General features: G+C 38.0%; 1 protein-coding gene across 1 annotated transcript in view; it reads left to right on the plus strand.

The window, feature by feature from the left end:
• Positions 1-3,002: 3,002 nt before the first annotated feature.
• Positions 3,003-24,115, plus strand: part of EPC1 (enhancer of polycomb homolog 1) — an 88,961-nt gene continuing 67,848 nt past the window's right edge. The window contains exon 1 of the mRNA XM_056132567.1: positions 3,003-3,547. Within this exon, the coding sequence (XP_055988542.1) occupies positions 3,545-3,547 (3 nt within the window). The 5' untranslated portion in view covers positions 3,003-3,544. The remainder of the gene's footprint in view (positions 3,548-24,115) is intronic.

Genomic DNA, 24,115 nt, shown 5'->3' on the forward strand with positions numbered 1-24,115 from the left:
CTCTGCAGATAACACTGCATCTGTGATATTATTTGACGTCATTTTCCCTCTCTTTCAACATGCCATACAAATATTGTCTTCATTTTTGAACATTCCATGCTGCATCCTACCCCTGAGCCTTAGTACGTGCTGCACCCACGTATCTCTGATGTTATTTCTCGTGTGTTTTTCAAGTTTGACTCTTTCTTGTTCTTGAGAAGCTTCAAGTCTCACCTACTCAGAAACAAATTCTCCTTGCCTCCTAATATATGTTTCAGTGCTTTTTATTCTCTTAGATTTCCCTCTGTTTTTCTACTGATGTCTATTGTAATTTGCTATTATGTTTGCATGTTTATCTGAGTTTCCACTAGACTACCGACTTCATAAACAAGAGGTTACAATGTCTGTTCATCTATATATGTATACCAAGCATCATGCTTGATATTTTCTGAGGTCTCAAGACCTATATGAATAAAAAACATGAAAATAATTTATCCTATATCTTTCAATAATAACTTTTTCAAAGCATCTCATCATCCATCACAATGCTTTACCATAAGAGATAATCAAATTGTGTAAAATATGAATATTTTCTCAAAATCACTTAAGAAAATTCTTCCATAGTACAGCATATCACATATGTGAAAGACACACCGAAAAATCTATAGGTAGTCAAAGTATATACCTGTGCACATACATATGTGCATATCCAAATATGTTCATATAATTTTATGAATGTGTTACGTACATATGTGGGTGTGCATGTTTATGAGATGGAAAAGAAAAAGACTAAGATTCCTGAAAAACAAAAGCATACAGTAAAAATGGTCTCCAGAGAATTTTGTCTACTGGAAGAAAAACTGCTAGAAAAGTTCTCAGTTATTGGGCCAGAGATATAGGACAGCGGGTAAGGAGCTTGCCTTCCACACGTTGACCTAGGTATGATCCTCAGCACCAGCATCCCTGGAGCCACATCAGGAGTGATCTCTGAACACTGCTGGGTGTGGCCCCAAACAAATAAACTTCAGTTAACTTTCTTTCTGTTAAAGAAAAAAATATATATATTTTTTACAGTTACAAAACTTTCATGGTTGAGTTTCAGTCATACAATGATTGAACACCTATCCCTTCACCTGTGTACATTTTCCACCACCATTGTCTCCAGTATCCCCCCCATCTCAGTTAACTTTCTTAATCAGATGACATATAAAGTAACTTTTTCTGATTTATAATATAAACATCATTGCAATTTATTCTCACCAGATCAATTTTGATGGCATTATGAATATCCCTTACCATGAGTGTTAACTTTAAGTATATTAAAAACAAGTCTTTTTTAGAACCAGGGCAGTAGATACAGCCCAGAAGCGGGTCTAGCGCAGATTCTCTCAGTTGGCCTAAGACCCTGGGCTGTAGGTGATCTAACCGTTCAGCAATGGTTCAAGGAAATATTTAAATAGCTGCTGAACTCTACTTCCTAGCTTACCAAAAAACAGTTCCCCTTTACGGCCCCTTTCACTCAAAAAAAAGTTCTGGTTTAGACAATAAATTATAAGTCAGTTTAGCTATAGCTTTCTAAGATAATGTTATACCTACTATGTGCCAGAATAGGTATAGAAAATGCAGGGAAAAGGATAGACTATTAGACCAACAAGTGTATAAGGGGTTTTCTTATTCCTTTACTTTCTCTTTTTTGGAAGGGAGGCTGTGGGAGAGGTCCGAAAGAGTACAGGCACTTGGGGCCAGAGAAATAGTACAGTGAGTAGGGTGCTTTCTTTGCATGAAGCTGAGCCAGGTTCAATTCCCAGTATCCCATATGTTCCTTGAGACTGCCAGAAGTGAGCACTGATCCCTGAGTATTGCTGGATGTGGCGCTCAACCAAAATAAATGTATAAAAAACTTTTAAAAAATATATAGGCAAATCTCCAGTCTTGCCTTCATCCAACTCCTTCAAACTTATCTTTAGCTCGTTAAAAATTTAACTGGTAATACATATATGTGTATGTGTATATATATGAACATGAATGCAGTATTTGACAATTTTTGAAATTTGCTGAGTTGTATGACTTTATATTTGCAATCAATCATAGTGTATCATGTATTTAACATTCTCTCTCTCTCTCTCTCTCTCTCTCTCCTCTCTTTTTACATTTTAGGCTTCTTTTTTTTATTTAGAAGCCCAGTTACAAACACCAAATACCTGACTCAGCTCACAACTAGAAACAGAGCATCAAATTTCCCAGCCCACTTAATTTGAAAATCTGCCAAGTTAGGTGAAAGACCTTATAAATATGTAAAGCAGGAAGTTCAAATTACAGTCAAGTAAATCTCGAGTGATTGATGTTCTTTTCAAAACAATTAAAAAGAAAAAAAAACTCATAAAAGCAGCGTTTTTTTAAATCACCCTTTTCCTAAGGTTTCGGGCGACTTCATTCTGGACATTGCACTTTTCGTACTGTATTTCATTTGGATTTTTATCACTTCCTGGAGGCCAGGAGGAGGCACAGTGGGAGGATCCAAAAAACTCCGAACCAGCCATTTTGTTTGTAAGGCAGTGTGGTAGAATTCTGGCTGCCAGTAAAGATTTTTGAAACAAAATCTTCCCCCCTCCAAAAAAAAGTACGTCTATTGCTTATAATCATCCACTCAAACAATTATTTTATTATTTTATTTTTACAGAGAGGGTAGTTACTGAGGCTAAAAAAATTCGGGATTTTTCTCTCTTTTTTTTTTTTTCCCTCCCTCTCCTTCGTAAGTAATTCAAGCTCTCGGAGCTACAGGAGTCGCGAATTTTGTGCAAGGACTACAGGCTTCTTTGGGTACCTGAACTGATGTCAGATTAAAAAACGCTTTGGCGGAAATCGTTCTCAGATGGCCGGATTTATATCCAAATTATACATCGACGTTTGAGAAGCAATGCACAGTTTGCTTGGGAGTCCTAAAAAAAAAAGAAAGAAAGAAAGAAAGAAAGAAAAAAAAAGAACAGAAAGAAAGAAAGAGAAAAAACAAATCATGCAAGAAACCAGAGTGTTCCCGAAGACATGCAGAGGGCATTTTCCTGCGCTAACAGGCCGTCGTGGGTGCTATTGTTTTGCAGTGTCACTTAATAGCGAGCCTAGACTTTTGTCATTCGGGTGGCTGTGCTTTTAAAAGCCCAGTGTAAAATGGCACACACACTGCATTTTTTTCCAAGCTGCAGGAGGCGGGGGGAGCGGGGGATAGTGCAGACCGTAGGGACACTGCCCTCCTAACCAATCAGAGGACGCCTGCTTGCCATCGCAAAGTTGTTAACCCCAGAGTCTTGTGGCTGCTGCTTGCCTCCTCTGCTTTTAATCTTCCGTGGATATTTCTCCGATTTTCCCCCAACGCCCACAGATCCTGTGGGAAGCCACCCCATTCAGCCACCGATCATGGAAGAAAGTATTACTTTTTATTTACCAAATATTTCAAAGATGTTTGAAGATCCATATGCTGCCTGGAGGCTGTTGTTTCTAGGGACACAAGTCACCAGCCTATATTGTTACAATCATTTTTCAAGAACTGGCTCCTGCTTTGCCTACACTAATGGTAAGTTGGTCATTTTAAACATTTCTGTCATTGAATCTCTGAATGAGCCACCGGATAAAAAGGATTTTCATTGTGTTTCTTCTAACCATACCAATCTTTGTGGGATTGCTTCTTCTTCTTCCTCTTCTTCCTCTTCTTCTTCTTCTTCTTCTTCTTCTTCTTCTTCTTCTTCTTCTTCTTCTTCTTCTTCTTCTTCTTCTTCTTCTTCTTCTTCTTCTTTTTTTCTTTAGCTTTGATCTCTACACATTCCTCTTAATCTTGTTTGGGTAATTTTTACCCAGAGAAACAAACAAACAAAATATAGTTCTTTCCCTATTATTTAAGCTAAATATTGGTAATATAAATTATACTTTAATTGCTGTGAACTACAGGGGAACTCAGCTATTTCAAGATGGACTTGTTTTGTGCCTGCAATGTGGGTAATGCCAAATATGTGCATATCCTCTTTATAAAAATTATGTATTACCTAATTTGTTCAAGGCTAAATGATCAGTAGGCAAACTATAGATGTAGTTTGTTTTTGTATATGTGTGTGTGTGTGTTTTCTGCATAAGGCCTATTGTGGTTTTTCTTGATGGATTACTTAAATACGAACTACAGAAAAGCTGCCCTTGGTATAATGAAGGTGGAGATTGACATAACCGGGTTTATATTAAGTTATGGCTGTTGCTAAATAGTGGATCTTTATTTGTTGATTGGATCTAAACTTGTATCCCCCAATATTAATTCTATGGAGTTGTTCGTTAGATAATCTTTGCAAATCTATCATGGTTTTCTCCAAAAAGGTACATTTGGGAGACATTTTGTAATTTTGGGCATTTTTCTAATTTTTTTTTTCTTTTTTGCACACGGTGGGAAATCTTTTTTGTTTTGCATTGATCTGTGTTGGTGGCGCTGTAGTGCTCCTCAACAATTTATGTCAGTTTCACTAAAAGAAAAAAGGAGGAAAAAAAGAGGTGGGGCAAGACATGATCTATTATCTTATTTATTTCCTTCAAGAAAGTTCGATTTTGTTCAAGAAATGATTCAGTTGTATTATTTAAATGTTTTTGGTGAACCATGAACTATGGGGGTGGGGGAGCAGACGTGCCGTCACAAGCTGTACAGGGAACATCAGGGACAAGTATGCAGTTTGCAGTTGTGTTTTATCTGATCTGATTATCTCTACTTCAGAATTCTTCAATAATATGCTGTTGGTTTACCCTCTCTTTCCTCAGTAGCATTTTGCATTTTCCTAATATACTGCGGTATCATACTAGTGGCTTCAATTTAACAAAATGTTTGAGTTCACTGAACACTGTAAAAGTTGAATTTCATTTTGTATCTAAGAATTTCTTAAACAACTATTTATAAGTTTCCCCTGGGAAATTTCTAGTAGGCTTATGTATCATCATGACTATACATGATGGTTTTATTTTGAAATGATATTTACAGTGAGTTTATGTCTTACCCTTGTGTTAAAATGAACAAATATTTTAGAATAAAATAATTTTTGAAGAAATGAATGCAAGCTGCCTTTAACTTTTAAAGTATTGGTATTCATGTATCTAATTGTAGGATATATATTTTCCATCTCTGTTATGATTGGGAGCTGTCTGATTAGAGAATATGGGATTTAGGCCCAAAGCCTCTCAAGAACAAAAATGTATTACAATGTGACATAGGTTTTACTGTTCTCTGAATGTTTCAGTTGCTTGTGAAGATAGTATGTTATCCATTCAAAAAGGAAGTGGAAGGAATGAGTTGCACTTTAAAAAAATTATTTGCCAAATAAAATTTCAAAATTTGGAAATAGTATCCTACACAGACCACCTTTTCACATAATTGAATAGATTATCTCTCTCTGTGTCTCAAGTGAGCATTTTAGGAGTTATTATTAGTGTTTTTATTCACTTTGAAATATGTACATGGTTATTTTTTATTTTACTGTTGAATCATTCAAATGTTTGAAACAAAAGAGTATTTGAACTTGACTAGGGATCATATTTTTGATATTTGTGTTCCTACAAACTCTAGAAGAACCTTTCTTAGAACTTCAAGAATTGGGTATTTTGCCTCTATTTTATACTAGCCGATAAAAATTTTGAAAATATCCACTATCATTTTATGTAAAAGTTAAATGCCCTCCTCGGGACAACTTCTAACAATAGATATTATTTCTAAAAATCAATGCTGCAGTTGTAAATACATTCTCCAAACCTCTGGTTGCCTTGGAGAGCTTAGTTCTCTAAAGTTGATCAATCAAATAAAATATATCTCCCAAAATGTTGAATGCTAAGATATTCTAGCATTCAGTTGGTGGTATTTTGTATTTTAATTTGTGAAAACTAAACAAATGTTTATATAACGTAACCCCCGTTTAAAAAACAAACTGCTGCTATGAAGTCTATATGTAGCTATGCAATGCTCTTTGTTCTCCAGCATCATTGACTATTACATCATTGATTATGAAGTAACCATAATAGTTGAATCTTTACTTTCTAAAATCCTCCATTGATATTTACATTAAAATTTTTTCTCTAGATGTGGCTCTTACATCACTTTGTAAGTGAGAAGGTTTAAATCTACAGGCAAGAATTTTCTTATTTTATATTATTCTCCATTTTTAAACCCTCCTACTGCTTCATTTTAGCTCTTGAGTCTGTGGACATTCGTTCTTTTAACTGACAGCATTTTTGTGAGCATTTAGTTCAATAACTTTGGGGTGGTTTGGGTTTCAATTATAATGACTTTCATATGAAATATGAACTAGATAGCATCATTTTTATAGATAACTCAGTTTTTTATTGAAATAGTTGCAGATCAAGAACAATAAAAAAGATCCATGTGTTTAACCCTGAAATGTCATTTTAATCAACAATTACTTATTTCTTTCTTTCATATCATTTTGTCAGAGACAGCATCAGAGAGCAAAATTGTTCTATATTAAAATATATTTTTTTATTCTGCCCATCCCTCTGATGGAAGGAGGGGAGGGGTCAATGAGTAGTGAAATGGTGTTCAAAAAAAAATAAAAAAACAGGTTGCAGAATGAAGAAATAAGTGATGTCAGTACATGGAAGATCTGTGTGTCAAGATCTATGCAATAAACCTCAGAAAAATAAACTTGAAATTATGGAACCTGGTCAATGACAAACTGAAAATTTTATTTTTTGATGTAGTAAACCATTATTTGTCCACTTATGGTTCAATAGTATTGCTAATGTTAAGAAAATTTCAGGTTAGTCAACCCTATTAGAAAAGATGAGATGACAAAGGTAAAATATTTACAGAGAGAGTAAGATGACAGCAAACAATGCTGGAAATATTGGCCAGGATTAATCTAATATACCTTGACTTGAACTTTTTTAGGGGGAAAAATAGCTGATATTTTACCCTCTGAAAATCAAGATAAGTACAGATCTTAAATAAGATTTTTTTTTAGACATAGTTATTTACTTCTACTCTTTCTTGGACATATCATGTATTATTAAATTCTTCAAAGGCTTTTTTAATCCTCAGTATGATTTTGCAAAGGAACAAAAAAGTGATATATAAAATGGGTGTTTGAGTTATGACTTTGGCTATGTCTTTTTAGAAGGATCCTGAAATGGGGGTATCTAAAATGAAAGTAAAGCAAAAATAATTATTTCTTTATGGGGAAAAAGTACATTTTTACTTGATTTTTTTACTTCAACAAAATTTGAGGTTGGTTTGGTCTAGATTTTCCTTCTAAGTGCTAATAGATACTGGATACATCATTAAGAAAAGGAATCAAGGAGTTTAAAGTATAGTGAAGCTCAAACTTCTAAAGATATTTAAAATCTAAGATCTTAGATGTGGGAGGTTCCCATTTGGGAAGGAAGCTAGTAAGATTTTTGTATTTGTTCTGCTATTTAAATACGATTATGTAGGATTTAACAAGTGTCCTTTTATCAAAGGGCCATTGTTTCAACACCAAATATTCACACTTTAAGGCAAAAATGGAACCAATCTTGTAGATATAACCCAAATAGATGCTTCATAAATAACTGACTACATAATACAGATTTCTATTTCAAAGAAATAAAACATTAACACAGTTGGCTTGAAAAAAAAAGAAAGGATCATTCTGGTAATAAGAATTTTGGGTGTGACCTTGTAAGATTCATTTGTTGAAAATTTTTTTATAATTGTGTTTAAGGCACCAAGGATATAGCTCAGTGATTGAGCATTTGGCTTGCTTGTGTGAGACCCTGGGTTTGATCCTTGGTATAGCAGATAAATAAATGAAGCGCACTTATTTCTTGTTTATTTTAAAATTAATAAATAAAATGGTTGATTTTGAGCAGTTATCCCACATTGTCATGATGTGAATGATGTGAGGAAATATAGTTAAAATGTTAAGGATTTATATTAGAATTAAAATATTATTATCCAAAACGTGGTATTATTTAATGACATTTCATAGACCTTTTAAAATACTTTATGAAGATAATAGAATTATATATTAGTGCTTGGTTAGTTAAGTGTATCAGATACGGAACAGGAAAGTAAGGCTGTTGTTATAGGTAGATAAATTGGAAAAGTAGGAACTATTTATTAAAGATTCCCAATGTGTGGTGTAAGGGAAGCTCAAGAATAAAGTCACCAGATTACTTTGTCATAGAGCCAGTTGAGCCTCATAGCAGTAGTTGAGTGATCTCAGTTTGTAATTACTGATGCTGGTATTTGAAAAATAAAATTAAGGGAAAAAAATAAGGACATGTATGATTTCAACTAAATTAGGACTCGTGAGACAAGCTGTTCTAGTTTCAGCTCTACAATATCATCAAGTTCCTTGGTAGATTCTATTCTTTTATACTGCCATGATGTCAGTGATATCCTTCCTATTCATTACAAGGTGGCTGCTACAGCTTAAATGATCCCACTTTCCCCTGCTGTCTGAAAGGCAAGTATTAGTAGGAAACATTTCTTAAGTCAAACGGCATAAAGCAAAGAAGCAATTGCCATTAATTTACATGGGAAACTGTTGACTGTTTTCAGGTTTTAAAAATCACCTACCTGAGGCTGGGAGAGACTGCTCAATGGGCTAAGCCTGTGCTTTATATGCAGGAAGCCTGATTCTGATCCCCGCCACCACATGGACCCTTGAGCACTGCTGGGAGCAACCTCTCCCTGCCCCAGCAGAGCCAGGAATTGCCCCTGAGCACCACGAGATGTGACCCCAGAGCAAAAAAGAACAAACAAAGTAATAACCTGCCATCATAGCAAATGACACATAAATTGAAATAACACTAATATGCAGTAAAAGCAGGAATGGTAGGATTAATAAAACACCCATATAAAGACATAATATATGGACCAAGTAATTTTGTTCCCCAGAGTCAGAAGACTGGGAGGGCTGGAGGCTGGGTGGTAGTGATGACGGTGTGTTAAAATGAGTCTAGGGGGCTTGGTATGGCAATTGCTCCCCAGTGCCGAAATGCTTAGTTACTTACAGTATTTCCACAAAGTAGAATACCTTTGCAAGCTCTCTTTGGCTTTTCTGTATCTCAAGGCACATCTTGCTGATGGATGAACAAAATAAATCAAGATAACGCATAGGTACTCACAGGTACGATTCATAGCTTGAAGTTGAATGTGATTGAACTTCATATGGTGGCTTGAAGCTGCATTAATTCTAGAGGAAAGAGTTTGGTGGTATCATCTCACTACTTGCAGTACATGCTTCCTCTGGAATGGTTGCTGCAAAGCAAATGTTGAATGTCATTTTTCATATTTTGTCATGAAAGCAGAAAAACCTCTTCAATCTCCTTCTGATACTGATGTAAATACTGATGTAGATCTTTGGTAAAAAAAAAAAAAACCCAAGTTTTAGACTTTCAAAAAGCTGCACATATCTATGATAGTTTCCGAAGGGGGAGAATTTCTCTTATGCATCCTTTTTAGTAGGAAGAAACTCTATTCTCAGTTGTGCACAGTTCACATCTCACAGGTCAGGGCCAAGTCTGTAGGAGGACATGTTCATTCATCAGTTGTAAGATCAGACTTCTCGTGTGTTGAATTTGCGATGGCTCATCTGTACTACTTCTCATCTCCTCTGAAACAGGTCATGAAATACTTTCAGTAATTAAATTTTTTAAGAAAAGAAAGCTAAAGGTTAGGCTGTGAGGCTTTGTTGAAGCAAATTCATGATTCATAACTAGACCCAAATGGGTTATTAACTTTCATTTCACAACTTATAAGAACAATTTTATAAAACTTCCATCTATCAACTTCAGAGTATATGAAAGTTTCCCTCTCTGGGACATTGGGGGGGGCAGTTCAAGGAGGGTCAGGGGTTGGGCCACACCCTGTGGTGTTGGGGCTGCTTCTAGCTCTGTGCTCTAGGGTGGTGCTGGTGACCCCAAAGGGATCGGAGCTGAGGTGCTGGGGATTGAGCCTTGGGCTACTACATGCAAAGCAGGTTCCTTAAACCCTCCTTGTACTATCTCTCCAACCCTGGAACCTCCCAGAGATTGGATGTACTCTATCAGTGGAGCTCAAACATAGTGTGAAGTTAGAATTATCTGAAATACTGATGGCGAGACTCCATCCCTAAAATTTCCTGGTTAAGTTGGTCTGGGGAAGTTTATTTCTAGTAAGAGCTGCGACCCCTGCAGAACCTCTAATGAGAAATTACTCCTAGAATCAGATGGTAGCCGCCATGAGAAATATTTTACCTTTAAACTGTCAAATTTTAAATGGTGACTTTTATTATTATTTGCCATAAGTGTGAATAAATACATCTTGTAATGTTATGTAGGGTGGTCAAGGTACCCTTTTAGAAATGGTTCCAAGGTTGAACAAGGTCTTGAGGGAGGATTTGATTTATGCCTCAGCTCTGATGTCACCTTTAAGATTTATTTGCCAAAAATTCATATCTCTGTGCATTTTTAAGAATTTTAAAATAGAGATTCAAAATTTACAAATTACTTTTTAAAGCCATCAAAACAACAACAACAACAACAACAGTTTTGCTCAGCAGCAAGTGACATTTGAAAGGACTTCTCTGTCTGTGGCACTTGCTGGGTTTTCTCAAGACTTTATCCCAACAACCACTAATGTCCCACATTCATTAGTAGGACATGGTTTCAATGAGACTGAAAAAGAGAAGCTGGTGTGTTAATGACCTATATTTAGGTCTGAAGCTCAGGCCGCTGCCCCAGTCTACTGGAAACTCTCCATGCTCTAAGACAAAGGTCACAGTTGGAAAACACCACGATGTGCCAAGGAGCGAAGAAGACCTTTTCCAAGAGCTTTAATTGCTTCACTGCTTTGATACTTAAGAAATTTTCATTTGAAGGCCATTACTTATATTTCGTTAAAGTTCAAAATCCAAAAAACAAACTGCCAGTATTAGTGAATAAGAAATAAATTCAGGGACCAGAATGATAGGACAGTAGGTAAATGTCATAACATTCCTAGAAGCCAACATAAACTTTGAGCTTTCTGTCCATCACTAGAGGCCTTGTAGGAAGGACAAAGAGACCTTTTGGTTGGTGTGATCCAGGATCAAGAAGAGTCATTTTTACCAAGGGTGGAGTGGGGAGTGGGCTAAAAAGTTACTATGGACTGTGAGCAAGGGATAGTGGGATTCTGGTAGTAAATGTGGTACAATAATCTACCCCAAAAACATGAGTATTTACACTCATCAAACTAATATTACTCCAATAAAAAGTAAATTTAACTGAGCTTTTCTGTCAAAAAAATCCTTTACCTATATAATAACAGACTCACATCACTTAGGATGGCGCCAAACATCTGAAGTATGTTCTCCAATACAATACCCACATGTGGCTGTGTAGATTCAAATGTAAATTAAATTAAAAAATAGCACAACTGACTAGAAGTGATATTAGACTACAGATTTATAGAAGTGATATAAACTACAGATTGATAGAATATAAAATATTCCATCTTTGTCTATTTTTGCTGCTAAAACCAAACCAATTTCTTGGGCCTGGAGAGAGAGCAGGTAGGGTGCTGACCATACTCACGTATGCCCAGGTTCAATCCCTGGCACCGCATATGGTCCCTGAGCCAAACCACGAGTGATTCCTGAGCACAGAGCCAGGAGTAAGCCCTGGGCATAACCTTGCATGACTCAAAAACAAAAACTGTAAAAGACAAACCAATCTCCCAACCCCCGTATTTCTCTCAGTTTGGGAGGCCAAGGGCACCTTCATAAGATTTTGTGCTGGGCACAGGCTTGTTTCTTGGTTTACAGTTATTTTCATGTGGCCTTATGTGGTAATAGGGGTCGGAGAACTCTCTGGAGTCTCTTTAGTGAGAAAGGGCACCGCTAATGCTTCTCAGAAGGGTTCATGCTACTCACCAAATCATCTCCCAAAGACCTCCTAGATAGATAACCATCACGTTAGGGAGTGAGGATTTTAGTGGATTGGGGGTTGGGGTGGGGGCTGGGAGTATTCACATTGAATCTGTGGCAAAGTCCATAATTCTGGAAAGTTCTTTCAGTCAGCATTGTTCTAGAATGTCCCTGAGAACTTCAGACATTTAGAATCACCCCTAAGCAAAGCCTGAACCTTACCCACAGAAGTTCTAATTCATTGAGGTGGAATAGAGAAGTGAGAAGTGAGTTTCTTTTTGTTTTTAATTTTGTTTTTAATTTTTTAGTTTCTGGGTCATACCCAGTGATGTTCAGGACTTATTCCTGACTCTATCCTCAGGGATCACTCCTGGCAGTGCTCCAGGGACCTTATGAGATGCTGAGAATGGAGCCCAGGTTCGCTCATGCAGGGCAAGTGCCCTACTCACTGTACTATCACTCCCACCCCGTTTTTGTTTTTAAGTAACCAGTGGGATGCTAATATGCAGCTGTGGTTGAGAATTTTTAAGGTACATTGTGAAACTAAAATTCTAAGCCAAAATTTGAGAGGTCAGTAGATAAGAGCTGCTACTTCTCAATCGTGAAAAGCTATAATCTATCTCCTACTGAATGAAGAAGGTTCACACGAATAGAATAATGACATCAAACCAGTTTGGTTGTGTGATACATTAACTTAATTGCCTAGTAAACACCAACTTGAGCTGGAAAAGAAAACTGAAATGGACCCAGGTCACTTGGACACCTGTAGCTGGCAATATCTTTTGTCTGTTTCATTTTGTTTCATCTGTGGAAAATTGGTATTCAGCAATACTGCTACTTGTAGATTGATCACAGATGTGAGCTAAGTGTGTACCAATATATTCCCCACTAGGTGGCCAGTTGGACAACTTCCCCCACACTGGAAAACTTGAAAAGCAAACTCACATTACCATGATTGTCTACTTCAGAGCCAAGTCACACTTGCTTTATACCAAACTATGGAGTACAAAAATTACATTGTGTCTTGGTTTTATAGTATTTCATTTGTCACCTATCTTGGAGTTTATGTGATCATTGCCTCCCAGGAAGTGGTTCTGCAAGCCTGTGGGCTATAAAAAGTCAATGCTATGCATCCTAAACCTCCCCCCAAAAAGAGATACGAGCAGGTACACTGACTTGTTTACATGTTGTGTTTCTTATTCTTCTAAAATATAATACTGTCCTTTATATCTAGAAACCTTTGGACTTGGCAGAATCTTACCTTCCTTCATACTTTGTCTTACAAGACAAAAGAGTTTAGAGAAATTAACATATAATTATGACACTTTTTTTTCTTTTTGGGTCACACCCAGAGATGCACAAGGGTTACTCCTGGCTCATGCACTCAGGAATCACTCCTGGTGGTGCTCGGGGGGCCATATGGGATGCTGGGAATTGAACCCAGGTCTGCTGCGTGCAAGGCAAACGCCCTACATTCTGTGCTATTGCTCCAGTCCCTAATTATGACACTTTGTAATCAGTGACAATGTGGTCACAATTTCCAAAGTAATTCTTTTTTTTTTCCTCTTTTTGGGTCACACTCGGAGATGCTCAGGGGTTACTCCTGGCTCGGCACTCAGGAATCACTCCTGGCGGTGCTCGGGTGACCGTATGGGATGCTGGGAATCGAGCCCGGGTTGTTCACATGCAAGGCAAACGCCCTACCCGCTTAGCTATCTCTCCAGCCCTCCAAAGTAATTCTACGAACCTAGTTTTTTAACTTTCAGAATAGGTACCTAGAAGACTCTCTGTACATTTCTATTGACACATTTTTTAGTCTCATGTGTTTGATTTATCTACTTAAGTTCCTAAATTTGCTGTTTACTATGTCTATAAACTGGGACCAATTACTTAAACGGGCCAGACTCTCAGTATCCTCTTCTATAAAACAAGGTAATATTACTTACCTCACCTGACTAATATGAGAATAAAATGAGCTATGTCTTTAAAGCTCTTAGACTAGTGTGCAATATGTCATAGCACTCAATATATGCTGTTAACCTCATTTTTTTGGACAGACATCTTGATTTCACGGGTCAAATTAGGCCTTACACTGTGTTGAGTATTAAAGAGGTCACCCCACTCAAAGGTTTGGATATTGCTTAAGAGAAGTTCCTATGATCCTCTCTAGGTACCCTATAAAAACCTGTTCATTGGGCAGAGACATAGCTCAAAGGGCTGGAGCACTTGCTTTGCATGTGAGAGATCCAGCTTCAGTCCCAGAACTGCATGGTCTACTGAGCACTGCCAGGAGTGACTCCCAAGCACTGAGCAGAGAGCCCCTTTGCACCAACAGGTATGATCCCAGACCCAAAGTTAGTAAAAAAAAAATTAATCAGATGACCTTTAATAGAAGGTTTCTTCAAAAGGGAATGCCCTGCCACAGAAGTGGGGTGGGATGGGGGGGCGGTGGGAGGGATGCTGGGAGCACTGGAGGTGGGGAATGGGTACCTTTGGAGGGATGGGTACTCAATCATTATATTACTGAAACCCAAGCACAAAAATTTGTAAGGTCAACAATTGTACCACATGGAGTTTCACTAATAAAAAAAAAAGGTTTCTTTGTTATCTGCTCTTTACTCACTAAGTAAATCTTTATTGCCTACTACATTAAAAAAAAAAAAAGACTGTGCCAAGCTAGAGGTTTAGAGAAGCTTTTCAGTATTAAGGTAAAGTTCATGAGGGAGTGACTTTTGGTGGGAGCCTTGAAAGATGGGTAAGCCTTCAACATAAAAATCAAAAGAAGACATCCCAAATCAAAACCTGAGTTTATGAAGGAGCGAGGAACCATGGCATTTGGAAATGCCAGTCAAAATGCCCGTTGGTCTGCAGTTAGCTATAATGTGCAGAAATGAGGGGAGGAGGGGACGGTGAGGGAGGAGAGACAGAGACAGAGATGGAGAGACAGAGAAATTCGTGATGGTAGCTTGAAACCTGCTCACTTAAACCAGGGGATCTGGTGGTTGGTCGTTGTCCACAAAATACCTCCTGTTCAGATGCTTGTAATTGGCAAGAACATGGTGATGGGACCCATAGGAAAGAAAGCACTGTCTCTTTTATCAGTTAACCTGTTTGTCCATTAACATGTAGAGGGCAATGTCAGTGGTGTGGGCTGGGATAGCACAGAGGAGCAGGTAAGCCAGAAGCTAGGCTACTTTGGGACTTTTCTCAGTAAATGTGGACTGTAGGCAGCAGGGGGCAGCATGAGGGCACGGGAAAGCCGAGCGCGTGCATCAGGGATTTGCTTGTTATTTCTAGTCAGTGATGAGGTTCTACAAATTAGCCTACTTGTACAAACGGTGTTTTCTCCATAATGAGCAGAAATCAGAGGAGAAAAAGCAAGTTGGCTGCTGACAAAATAACTGCCTTTTTATGAACCTGGTTATAGTTGTATATTATTTCCTTTACATGAGTAGAAACTCTAGATTTCTTATGCATTCTAAAATCCATCAGTTTCTGCTGGAAAATCCACCTCTAGAGGACCGATCAAAATTTTACTTTTTGAAGTATGCTGCTTTAGGTAAACTTACATTAATGGAACTAGCTGAAAGGAGAAATAATGTTAGTCTAAGAGCGGATCAGAAATTTAACACGCATTCTACATTCCATATCGAGTATGTGATGTTTTCATTTTTGATTTGAAAAGCTTTCAATTATGAAAAGGTTGGACTTTTTAGTGAAGAAATAAAATATTTAAAATTTAGCACTGGAACCAGAGTCCGCTCCATTTGCTGAGTGTATGCTTTTGCCTGTAGGAGGACTAGGTTTGATCCCCAGTTTCTCAGGATCCCCTGGGCATCTCTAGACATGCCCCCTGAGCACTGAGCCAGGAGTAGCCCCTGGACACTGCAACTTATGGTTCCAAACCAGAAAATAAATAGCATTCAAGACCACCCTAACTTTCATGAGAATTTTCTGGTGAAATTTGCCTTTTTTTTCCCTAAGTCTCTGCATGGTTTCTAGTGGAAAGTGAGAACATTACACTATATCCACTGGAAAATCTCCAGCATGTAAGGAGAGGGGCGGGACGCTGCCATTCCAGACTTCATTCCCTCTTTCTGTTCTGCCAGGATTCGCCCAGTGTTTATCACATGCCGGGGTTGGGATCCCTGGGTAGGGTCCCCTGTCTGCTCCTTTGTATTTTCTGTGTCATCTTAGTGTTCATGTGTCTTTCCATGCATCAACACAACACATTCTCCTTGTCACTTGACATGACCTGTCCATTGATGGGAACGTGTCAATGATGATTAACTGTTTCCGGCTTGATTAAGGGAAATGCTAAGATAATTGAGTTTTAGAATAAGATTAAGAACTGGAAATTAGTTCTTAAACATAAATCAAATGACATGAAAGTCCAGTTATCAAATATTTCTTTAATTTTAATTTAATTTGTTGGGGATGAGGGGCAGGTAGTGAAGCCCCCAGGAAGTTCACAGGGGGAATTGTGACCTAATCCCATTCCTCAGTCCAGTTTTATTATTGTTACTAAAAGTTGCATTATAGTTTATTCCTTGCTTTTATTGAAGTTATCCTAAATACTTGAAGGTGCAAAAATCCCAGCCGTTTTTATGCCAGGACAAAGTATGTGAAGCTGATTAGCACAGGCCACACCAGGGGTTAAGTGTCCATGTGGTATGAGGCTCCAGCTTGGTCCCAGTGCATTAGGAGCACATTGCCCTGATTGTCCAATTATCTCTGACCTCTGAATATTTATTTTAATCATTTGTAGACTTGAGAAGATAAAAAAATATCAATTGACTTTAAATGCTATTTTTTCAAACCGACAACAACCACTCTTTGTTTTCTGCAAAGCCTAAATTCACTGAGAACATTCACTTCTCTTTTTTCCAACTCCCATGCTTCGTAACAGTTTGCACAGGGGAAGGCCTAATAAAATTGGGAAAACTTAACTAATGTGTAGGAAACATAATCTAGTTTTTAAAAATAAGATTATACTATGCTCTTCATACTATCAGACTTTTCAAAAAATTTTACTGGTAAATTACTGCTATTACTGTTGTGGCTCTTGGGTCATTGTTCTCAATATCAATATTATTGTGTTAATTATCTTCTTAATTTACTACATAGAAATTCTTTCAGTCTTTCCAGTGACAATATCAGACTACTTGCATATCTTTTATTACTAGATTGAATTATTTTTATTATTTTTGTCAGGTGAGAATTCTACCACTGAACCACCAATGCCGCAGCTATTTCTATTATTTTTGCCTCTTTATTTTGAAGTTGCTATCTTTTCATGAGAATTTAAAATTTTTGTTTACTGATTTTCATGATAGTTTTGTTTGCTGCATGAATTCCTCAGATCATATTTTCTCACACTGATAGCAACTCTTGTAAGCAATGTAAGAATTTTGCTTAAGCATGAAAGGTTACTAATTATCATCTAACAGAATTTCACATCTTGAGCCCATTTACTGAAATTACTCTCCTGGGACTCGATTTGCTCTTATAGTCTCTGCTATAAAGCATATATTTATGAGATACTATAGGCATTGCTTATTTAGAAACCACATGTCTCAAATTTATCTCAAATTATGTTTTCTTAGCTCTTTACTTTGAATGTTTTCCATATATTCCCATTTCCCTACCAAATGGAGGTTATCATAAAATAGGAAATTGGAGTTTAGAATGCTGGTAGTGATCAAGCTCTTGTTTTTGGAGGGACAAAGAATGACACCCAGATTAAGATAAAATCGTGTAACTAGTTGGTGGCAGAATCAGAATTGGAACCTATAGCTTTTAAAATAAAGTACATATAAACTTAGCTAATACGATGAGATTATTAAGCATGGATTTTTTTCTTATTCTTACACATTTATATGCATACATTTTAGAAAGTTTTTATTTTCTTTTTTTGGGTCACACCCGGCGATGCACAGGGGTTACTCCTGGCTCTGCACTCAGGAGTTACTCCTGGCGGTGCTCAGGGGACCATATGGAATGCTGGGAATCGAACCTGGGTCGGCCGCGTGCAAGGCAAACGCCCTACCTGCTGTGCTATCGCTCCAGCCCTAGAAAGTTTTTTTTTTTTTTCTCTAAGATTGAAATCAAGAACTGAGAAGAGGATGGAGAGAATCACGACGGATTTTCTATCATTTTTGTTTTCACTTACAAAGAATTGGTGTAATTCTAAGAAAACACAAGTATCTTTTGTTTTGATTTTGGGCTATACCCTGTGGTGCTCAGGACTTATTCCCGACTCTGAGCTCAGGGATCACTGCTGGCAGCTTTTGGGAGACCATATGAGGTACCAGGGATCAAACCCAGGCCGGCTGTGTTCCAGTTATATGCCCTACCCATTGTACTGTTGCTCTGCCCCACAGCCCCCATTTTTTTTTTGAGAGGATGGTCTCCAAGCATGCTTTGGGGGGTGGGGAGCCAGAGGGTAGGATCATGCTTTGCCAAGGTTTGAACTCGGGGCCTCTGCATGTCAGGCACACAGCTCTTTGAGCCATCTCCCTGTTCCCAAGGTAGCACCCTTTACTTACTAAATGTTTCGTTAATGTCTCAAAAATATGTTTACATATGTTGGGGGCTGGAGTGATAGCACAGCAGGTAGGGCATTTGCCTTGCATGCAGCTGACACGGTCAGCCCAAGTTCGATTCCTCCGCCCCTCTCGGAGAGCCTGGCAAGCTACTGAGAGTATCACGCCCACATGGAAAAGCCTGGCAAGCTCCCCCGTGACATATTCGATATGCCAAACACAGTTACAACAAGTTTCACAATGGAGACGTTCATTACTGGGCAAAATTGATGAACAACAGGAAGATAGTGCTACAGTGCTATGTTGGGGTATAGGGGGAAATTCTCCCACCTCTTTGGACTCTTTTCAAGGTAGATGAGTAAAACATTGATATCGGATGGATAAGTAAGAAAAAAGACAAAATTCATTAACAGCCTTGCATGTGTCTGATCAGAGTTCAATCTTTGGCATTACTTTGGATCCCAGAGCACCTCCAGGAGTAACCCTTAGGCACAAAGCCAGGAATAGCCACTGAGTAGCACTGGATGTGGCCCAAGACTCCCCATCTTCCAAATTTAATAACATACATATAGAGAATTTATTGCTGTGAATTCCAAAGTAAATAGGATTGGGTGGGGAAGTATGTCTTGTGCTAAGGAATGGGATTGGACCTGGCATATTGAGGGGGGTGGAGGGGAGTGTTATATGACAAGGATGGAATGACTTCATGTGACAAGGCCTCTCGATGTTTGCCCTGCCTTTAGATAGGTTTCTTCTAGTAGAAAAGGTTAATTATGGATATGTACATAAATTTATCCAATCTTCATTCTTTTAAGGTTATAGTAACCACTTTTTCTTGTGGCCCATTGGACCTTGATCGAAGACAGTTCCATGTACCAAGATGCCACATACTGGAAAAAAAACCCAGCTCTGGGTGTCTTAAAGAAAGCCTCTGAACATTTGAGAGGAGGACATAGAAAATTTTGGGTTTTTCTTTGGCCTACAGGATCGAGAGCCCAGGGCTTTCATGCATATAGAGAATGATGTGTTCTGCCACTGAGTTACATTCTCCAATTTTAAGAAAATAGGATTATTTTTAGTTGATGGCTTATTAGTGAAAACGTAATGGGGCTTAACCTTTTCACTCGCAAAAAGTAGTCTAAAAAAGTCACATGGGCTGGAGCGATTGTAATTCCTGAGTGCAGAGCCAGGAGTAACCCCTGTGCACTGCCGGGTGTGACCCAAAAAGAAAAAAAAAAGTCACATGACAGGAGCTATACTATTATAAAATGAGATTCTTTCTAGACTTAGAAATTGTTTTTTTTTAGTTTTAACTGAAAATTAAGAGAACTGTAAGAAAGACTATTATACAGAATATAATACAAACTGAATGCTGAAATACCATTGTTTTTCTAGCAGACATGTAAATATAGTTACCTGAAAAAATTAATGGGACCTGAGAGATAGTACGGAGGTTAAGGTGCATGTCTTGGGGCTTGAAAGATAGTACAGCAGGTACGGCACTTACCTTACATGTGACCAACCCATATTCAATCCCCCATATGGTCCCCTGAGCACTTCCAGGAGTAATTACGGTATGCAGAGCAGAGTGTAACCCATGAGCGTTGTTGGGTATGCTCTGTCCCCAAAAGGTGCATATCTTGCTTGTGGCTAATCCCTGGTTTGATACCTCGCTTTCCATGGTCCTTTGAGCATCAGTGAGAACACTCTTGGAGCACAGAACCAGGAGTATCTCCTAAGTGTCTCCAGGTGTGATCCAGACCCCCCATCTCCCCCAGAGAAAAATCTAGTAAATGTGTGTTAGAGAACAATCCTAGAAATTAAAGGCAAAGACTTGTTATGATGAAAGAAGGAAAGTTAGATACTAAATAGACAACAGTGTCCCTTACAAGCATGCTATAAAGGGGGGAGAGAGAGAGAGAGAGAGAGAGAGAGAGAGAGAGAGAGAGAGAGAGAGAGAGAGAGAGAAAGAGAGAGTACAAACTGGCATTTTTGCAAATGGAGGGAGAAAGAATAGGGTTTGAACAATTATTCAAGAAGAAACAGTTTTTAATCAGCATTTCTTTCTTTGGAAAATTTGGTGTTTGAGTGGTCTTGCCCACAGAAGGAAAGAAGTACTGAACAGTTACTATCAATCCACTTTAATATGCAAGTTTAAATGAAGGCAAACTATCTCCTGCAGTCAGTCTACTTCAGAAACTTTTCCTTAATCTTTAAGAAAAAAATGCTTAATTATTTAGTAGAATATCTAATACCTGTTGAAATCTTAACTGTGATAACAGACACAGTGCTATCTTGTAAGGTTGTATAGGCATTTAAGGAGTTAAAGCAGGGGAAAGTGCACAGTCCAAAACAAGAATTCACACTGGAGAGTTTGTGGTGCTGAAAGGTGGTTAAAGTGTTATGTAGGAAACCCTATCAGCATCAGCCAACTGCAACAACCTATACAGAAAAAGCATAGTGCAAAAAGAGTATCCCCCCTCCAAAAAAAAAAACCCACACCCCTTGTGGACTTTACTTCATGGTGACTAAATAAAAGCAAAAAAAATGAGTTGAGTTTAAATGTTCATATTAGTTTGTCTCTAACCAGATATTAGCTAGGAGTATTACACTACCATGCTACAGGAGAGAGAGATAAGGCTCATGGAAGTCAAAAACTTTATTCAAGGGCTTGGGGAAGTAGCTAAAATGATTTGCATGTGGGAAGCCTGGGCTCAAGGTCTGGCCTCAGTGTTCTACTCTAAGTTACAATCAGGAGCAACCTCTGAGCACCACACCAATTGTGGACCAAAACCAAAACCAAACCAAACAATTTTTAATTCATTTTTATAAATCAGAGAAGACAAGAACTAAAGTGCACACCCATGTCAGGTCTTAGTCTGGAGTCAACACTTTTGATGTCGTTGAAGTCTAACTAATACACAAGATTCAGTTAGTTTTATGTATGCAAATATTGATTCAACATTTGTGTTCATTAGGAAATGATCAGAAGAGTACTGCTGCCCATTCATTCTAAGCAATTATTCAAGTTTGCAATACAGTCTTGATAGCCTATGGACTCTTCGTTGTATGCTACCTCTCCAAGACTTGTCTATTTTATAAATAAATTGGCACTTTGTACTTTTGATTCCTTCACCCAATCTCTGACCTGCAGCTCCATCACCTCTGTATGAATTTTGTCTTACTAGTTTTGCATCTTAGATTCCACAACTAAGTGAGATCATTCAGTATTTGTCTTTCTCGACATTTCACTTACCATAATATCCTCAGGATCTATGATGTCAGAAATGACACAATTTCATTATTTCTTATGGCTGCATAGTATTTCTTTGTATTTATAAACTGTGTCTTTATCCCATTATCAGTTTGTTTTTACATATTTCACATCCAGTGCCTTTAAATACTATTTTACTATGTTTTAGTGATTAGATTTTTTTAAGCTCCTGTTAGCACCTTAAATGTTACTTCCAAAATGGGGAGAGGATTGTGAACATAGCCTCTTGGTAGAACCTTTTTGTATGTGAGGTCCTGAGTTTGACCCTTAACGCTACACAAAAATAGGGGAAGATTTAAGGAAATCAGTGAACAGGAAAAATTTAGGGAGAAACATTATTTTATTGGTTTTCTGTTCTAAGGAGGGTTATATCCAAGAGACACTTCAGGGGAACACTATATTAGTAAAAAATATAATGCTCATGTATTTTTTCTTTTTCTTTTCTTTTCTTCCTTTCTTTGTTTCTTTTTTCTTTTATTTTTTTTTCATGCCACCACACTGGGTGTTGCTTAGGGCTTACTTCTGGCTCTGCACTCAGAAATCACTCCTAGTGGTGCTCAGGAACCATATGGATGCTGGGGATTAAACCAGAGTCAGATGTGTGGAAGGTGGCAACTCTCCCCCCTGTACTATCTCTCCAACCATCATGTATTTCTTTTTTTAAGGAAACAATTTTTTTTCTTTTTGGGTCACACCTGGCGATGCACAGGAGTTACTCCTGGTTCTGTACTCAGGAGTTACTCCTGGAGGCGCTCAGGGAACCATATGGGATGCTGGGAATCGAATCCGGGTCGGCCACATGCAAGGCAAACACCCTACCCGCTGTGCTATCTCTCCAGCCCCAAAACAAACTATTTTAGAAGATCAGGTTTATGTTTTATTGAAGTTAGTTGCATAGTTGTCTTGTTGCTCTTTTCTGTCAGTTGGAGATTTCATAGTATTTTCATGCTTTTGCTTCCTTAGCTAATAATAGCTTTGAAACCTTTACAGTCCATGTTGTTTTACATATCAAAAAATAAAGCTCATAATAAAGCTATCTATTCAAAGGAATAGAATAAAAATATCTTTTTTGAGTAGTTCAGATTTATTAAGTGATTTTGTTTCAGTAGTCAGGCCCATTGAGTTCATTGCATTAATGATTCATTAAATCAAGGAAATAATTTAAGTGTTAGATTCTGTTATAGATTATCCTAGATCCTATTTCATGATGGGAAAACTGTAGCTTTAAAGAAACAGTGACCAGGACACAAAAATAGCCTACAGGATAGAAAAGGATATTCACCCATTACCCTTCTGAACCCCTCTCGGAGAGCCCGGCAAGCTACCAAGAGTATTTTGCCCAACCAGCAAAGCCTGGCAAGCTACCTGTGATGTATTCGATATGACAAACACAGTAACAACAAGTCTCACAATGGAGACGTTACTGGGCCCGCTCGAGCAAACCAGTGAACAACAGGACAGTGCTACAGTGCTACAGTGCACTTGCAAGATCCTTCTGATAAGGGGTTGATGTCAAAGTCATACAAGATTCTGGTTGAACTCCACAACAAGAAACCATCCAATTCTATCAGAAAATGGGGTGATGAACAGAAATTTTCACAAAGAAGAAATCCAAATGGCCAAAAGGCACATGAAAAAAATGCTCTTCATCACTAATCATCAGGGAGATACAGATCAAAACAACAATGAGATATCATCTCACACCACAGAGACTGGCATACATCCAAAAGAACAAAGCAACCAGTGTTGGCATGGATATGTGGAGAAAGGGATTCTCCTTCGTTGTTGGTGGGAATGCCAACAGGTCTGGCCTTTTTGGAAAACAATATGTACATTTGTCAAAAAACTAGAAATTAGCTCCCATTTGACCCAGCAATACCACTTATGGAAATATATCCTGAAGGTGCAAAAAAGACAGTAGAAATGGCACCTGCACCTGTACATTCCTTGTAGCACTCTTCACAATAGCCAGAATCTGGAAACAACCCTAGTGCCTAAGAACAGATGACTGGCTAAAGAAATTGTGGTACATCTACACAATGAAATACTACACAGCTGTTACGAAAAACATGAAGTCATGAAATTTGCTTCTAAGTGGATGGTCATGAAGAATATCATGCTAAGTGAAATGAGTCAGAAAGAGGGACAGACATAGAATGACTGCACTCATTTGTGGAATATAAAATATCATAATATGAGACTAACACCCAAGGACAGTAGAGACAAGGGCCTGGAAGATTACTCTGTGGTTGAAGCCTGCCTTATGAGCTGGAGGAGAAGGCAGCTGGGATAGAGAAGGGATCACTAAGTCAATGATGGTTGGAAGGATCACTCAGAATGGGAGATGTGTGGATAAAATAGATAAAGGACCAAGCATGATGGCCTTTCATCACCTGTATTGCAAACATAAAACCCAT

This window comes from Sorex fumeus, unplaced genomic scaffold, assembly GCF_029834395.1.
Source record: "Sorex fumeus unplaced genomic scaffold, SorFum_2.1 ptg000007l, whole genome shotgun sequence".
Classification (NCBI taxonomy): Eukaryota; Metazoa; Chordata; class Mammalia; order Eulipotyphla; family Soricidae; genus Sorex; species Sorex fumeus.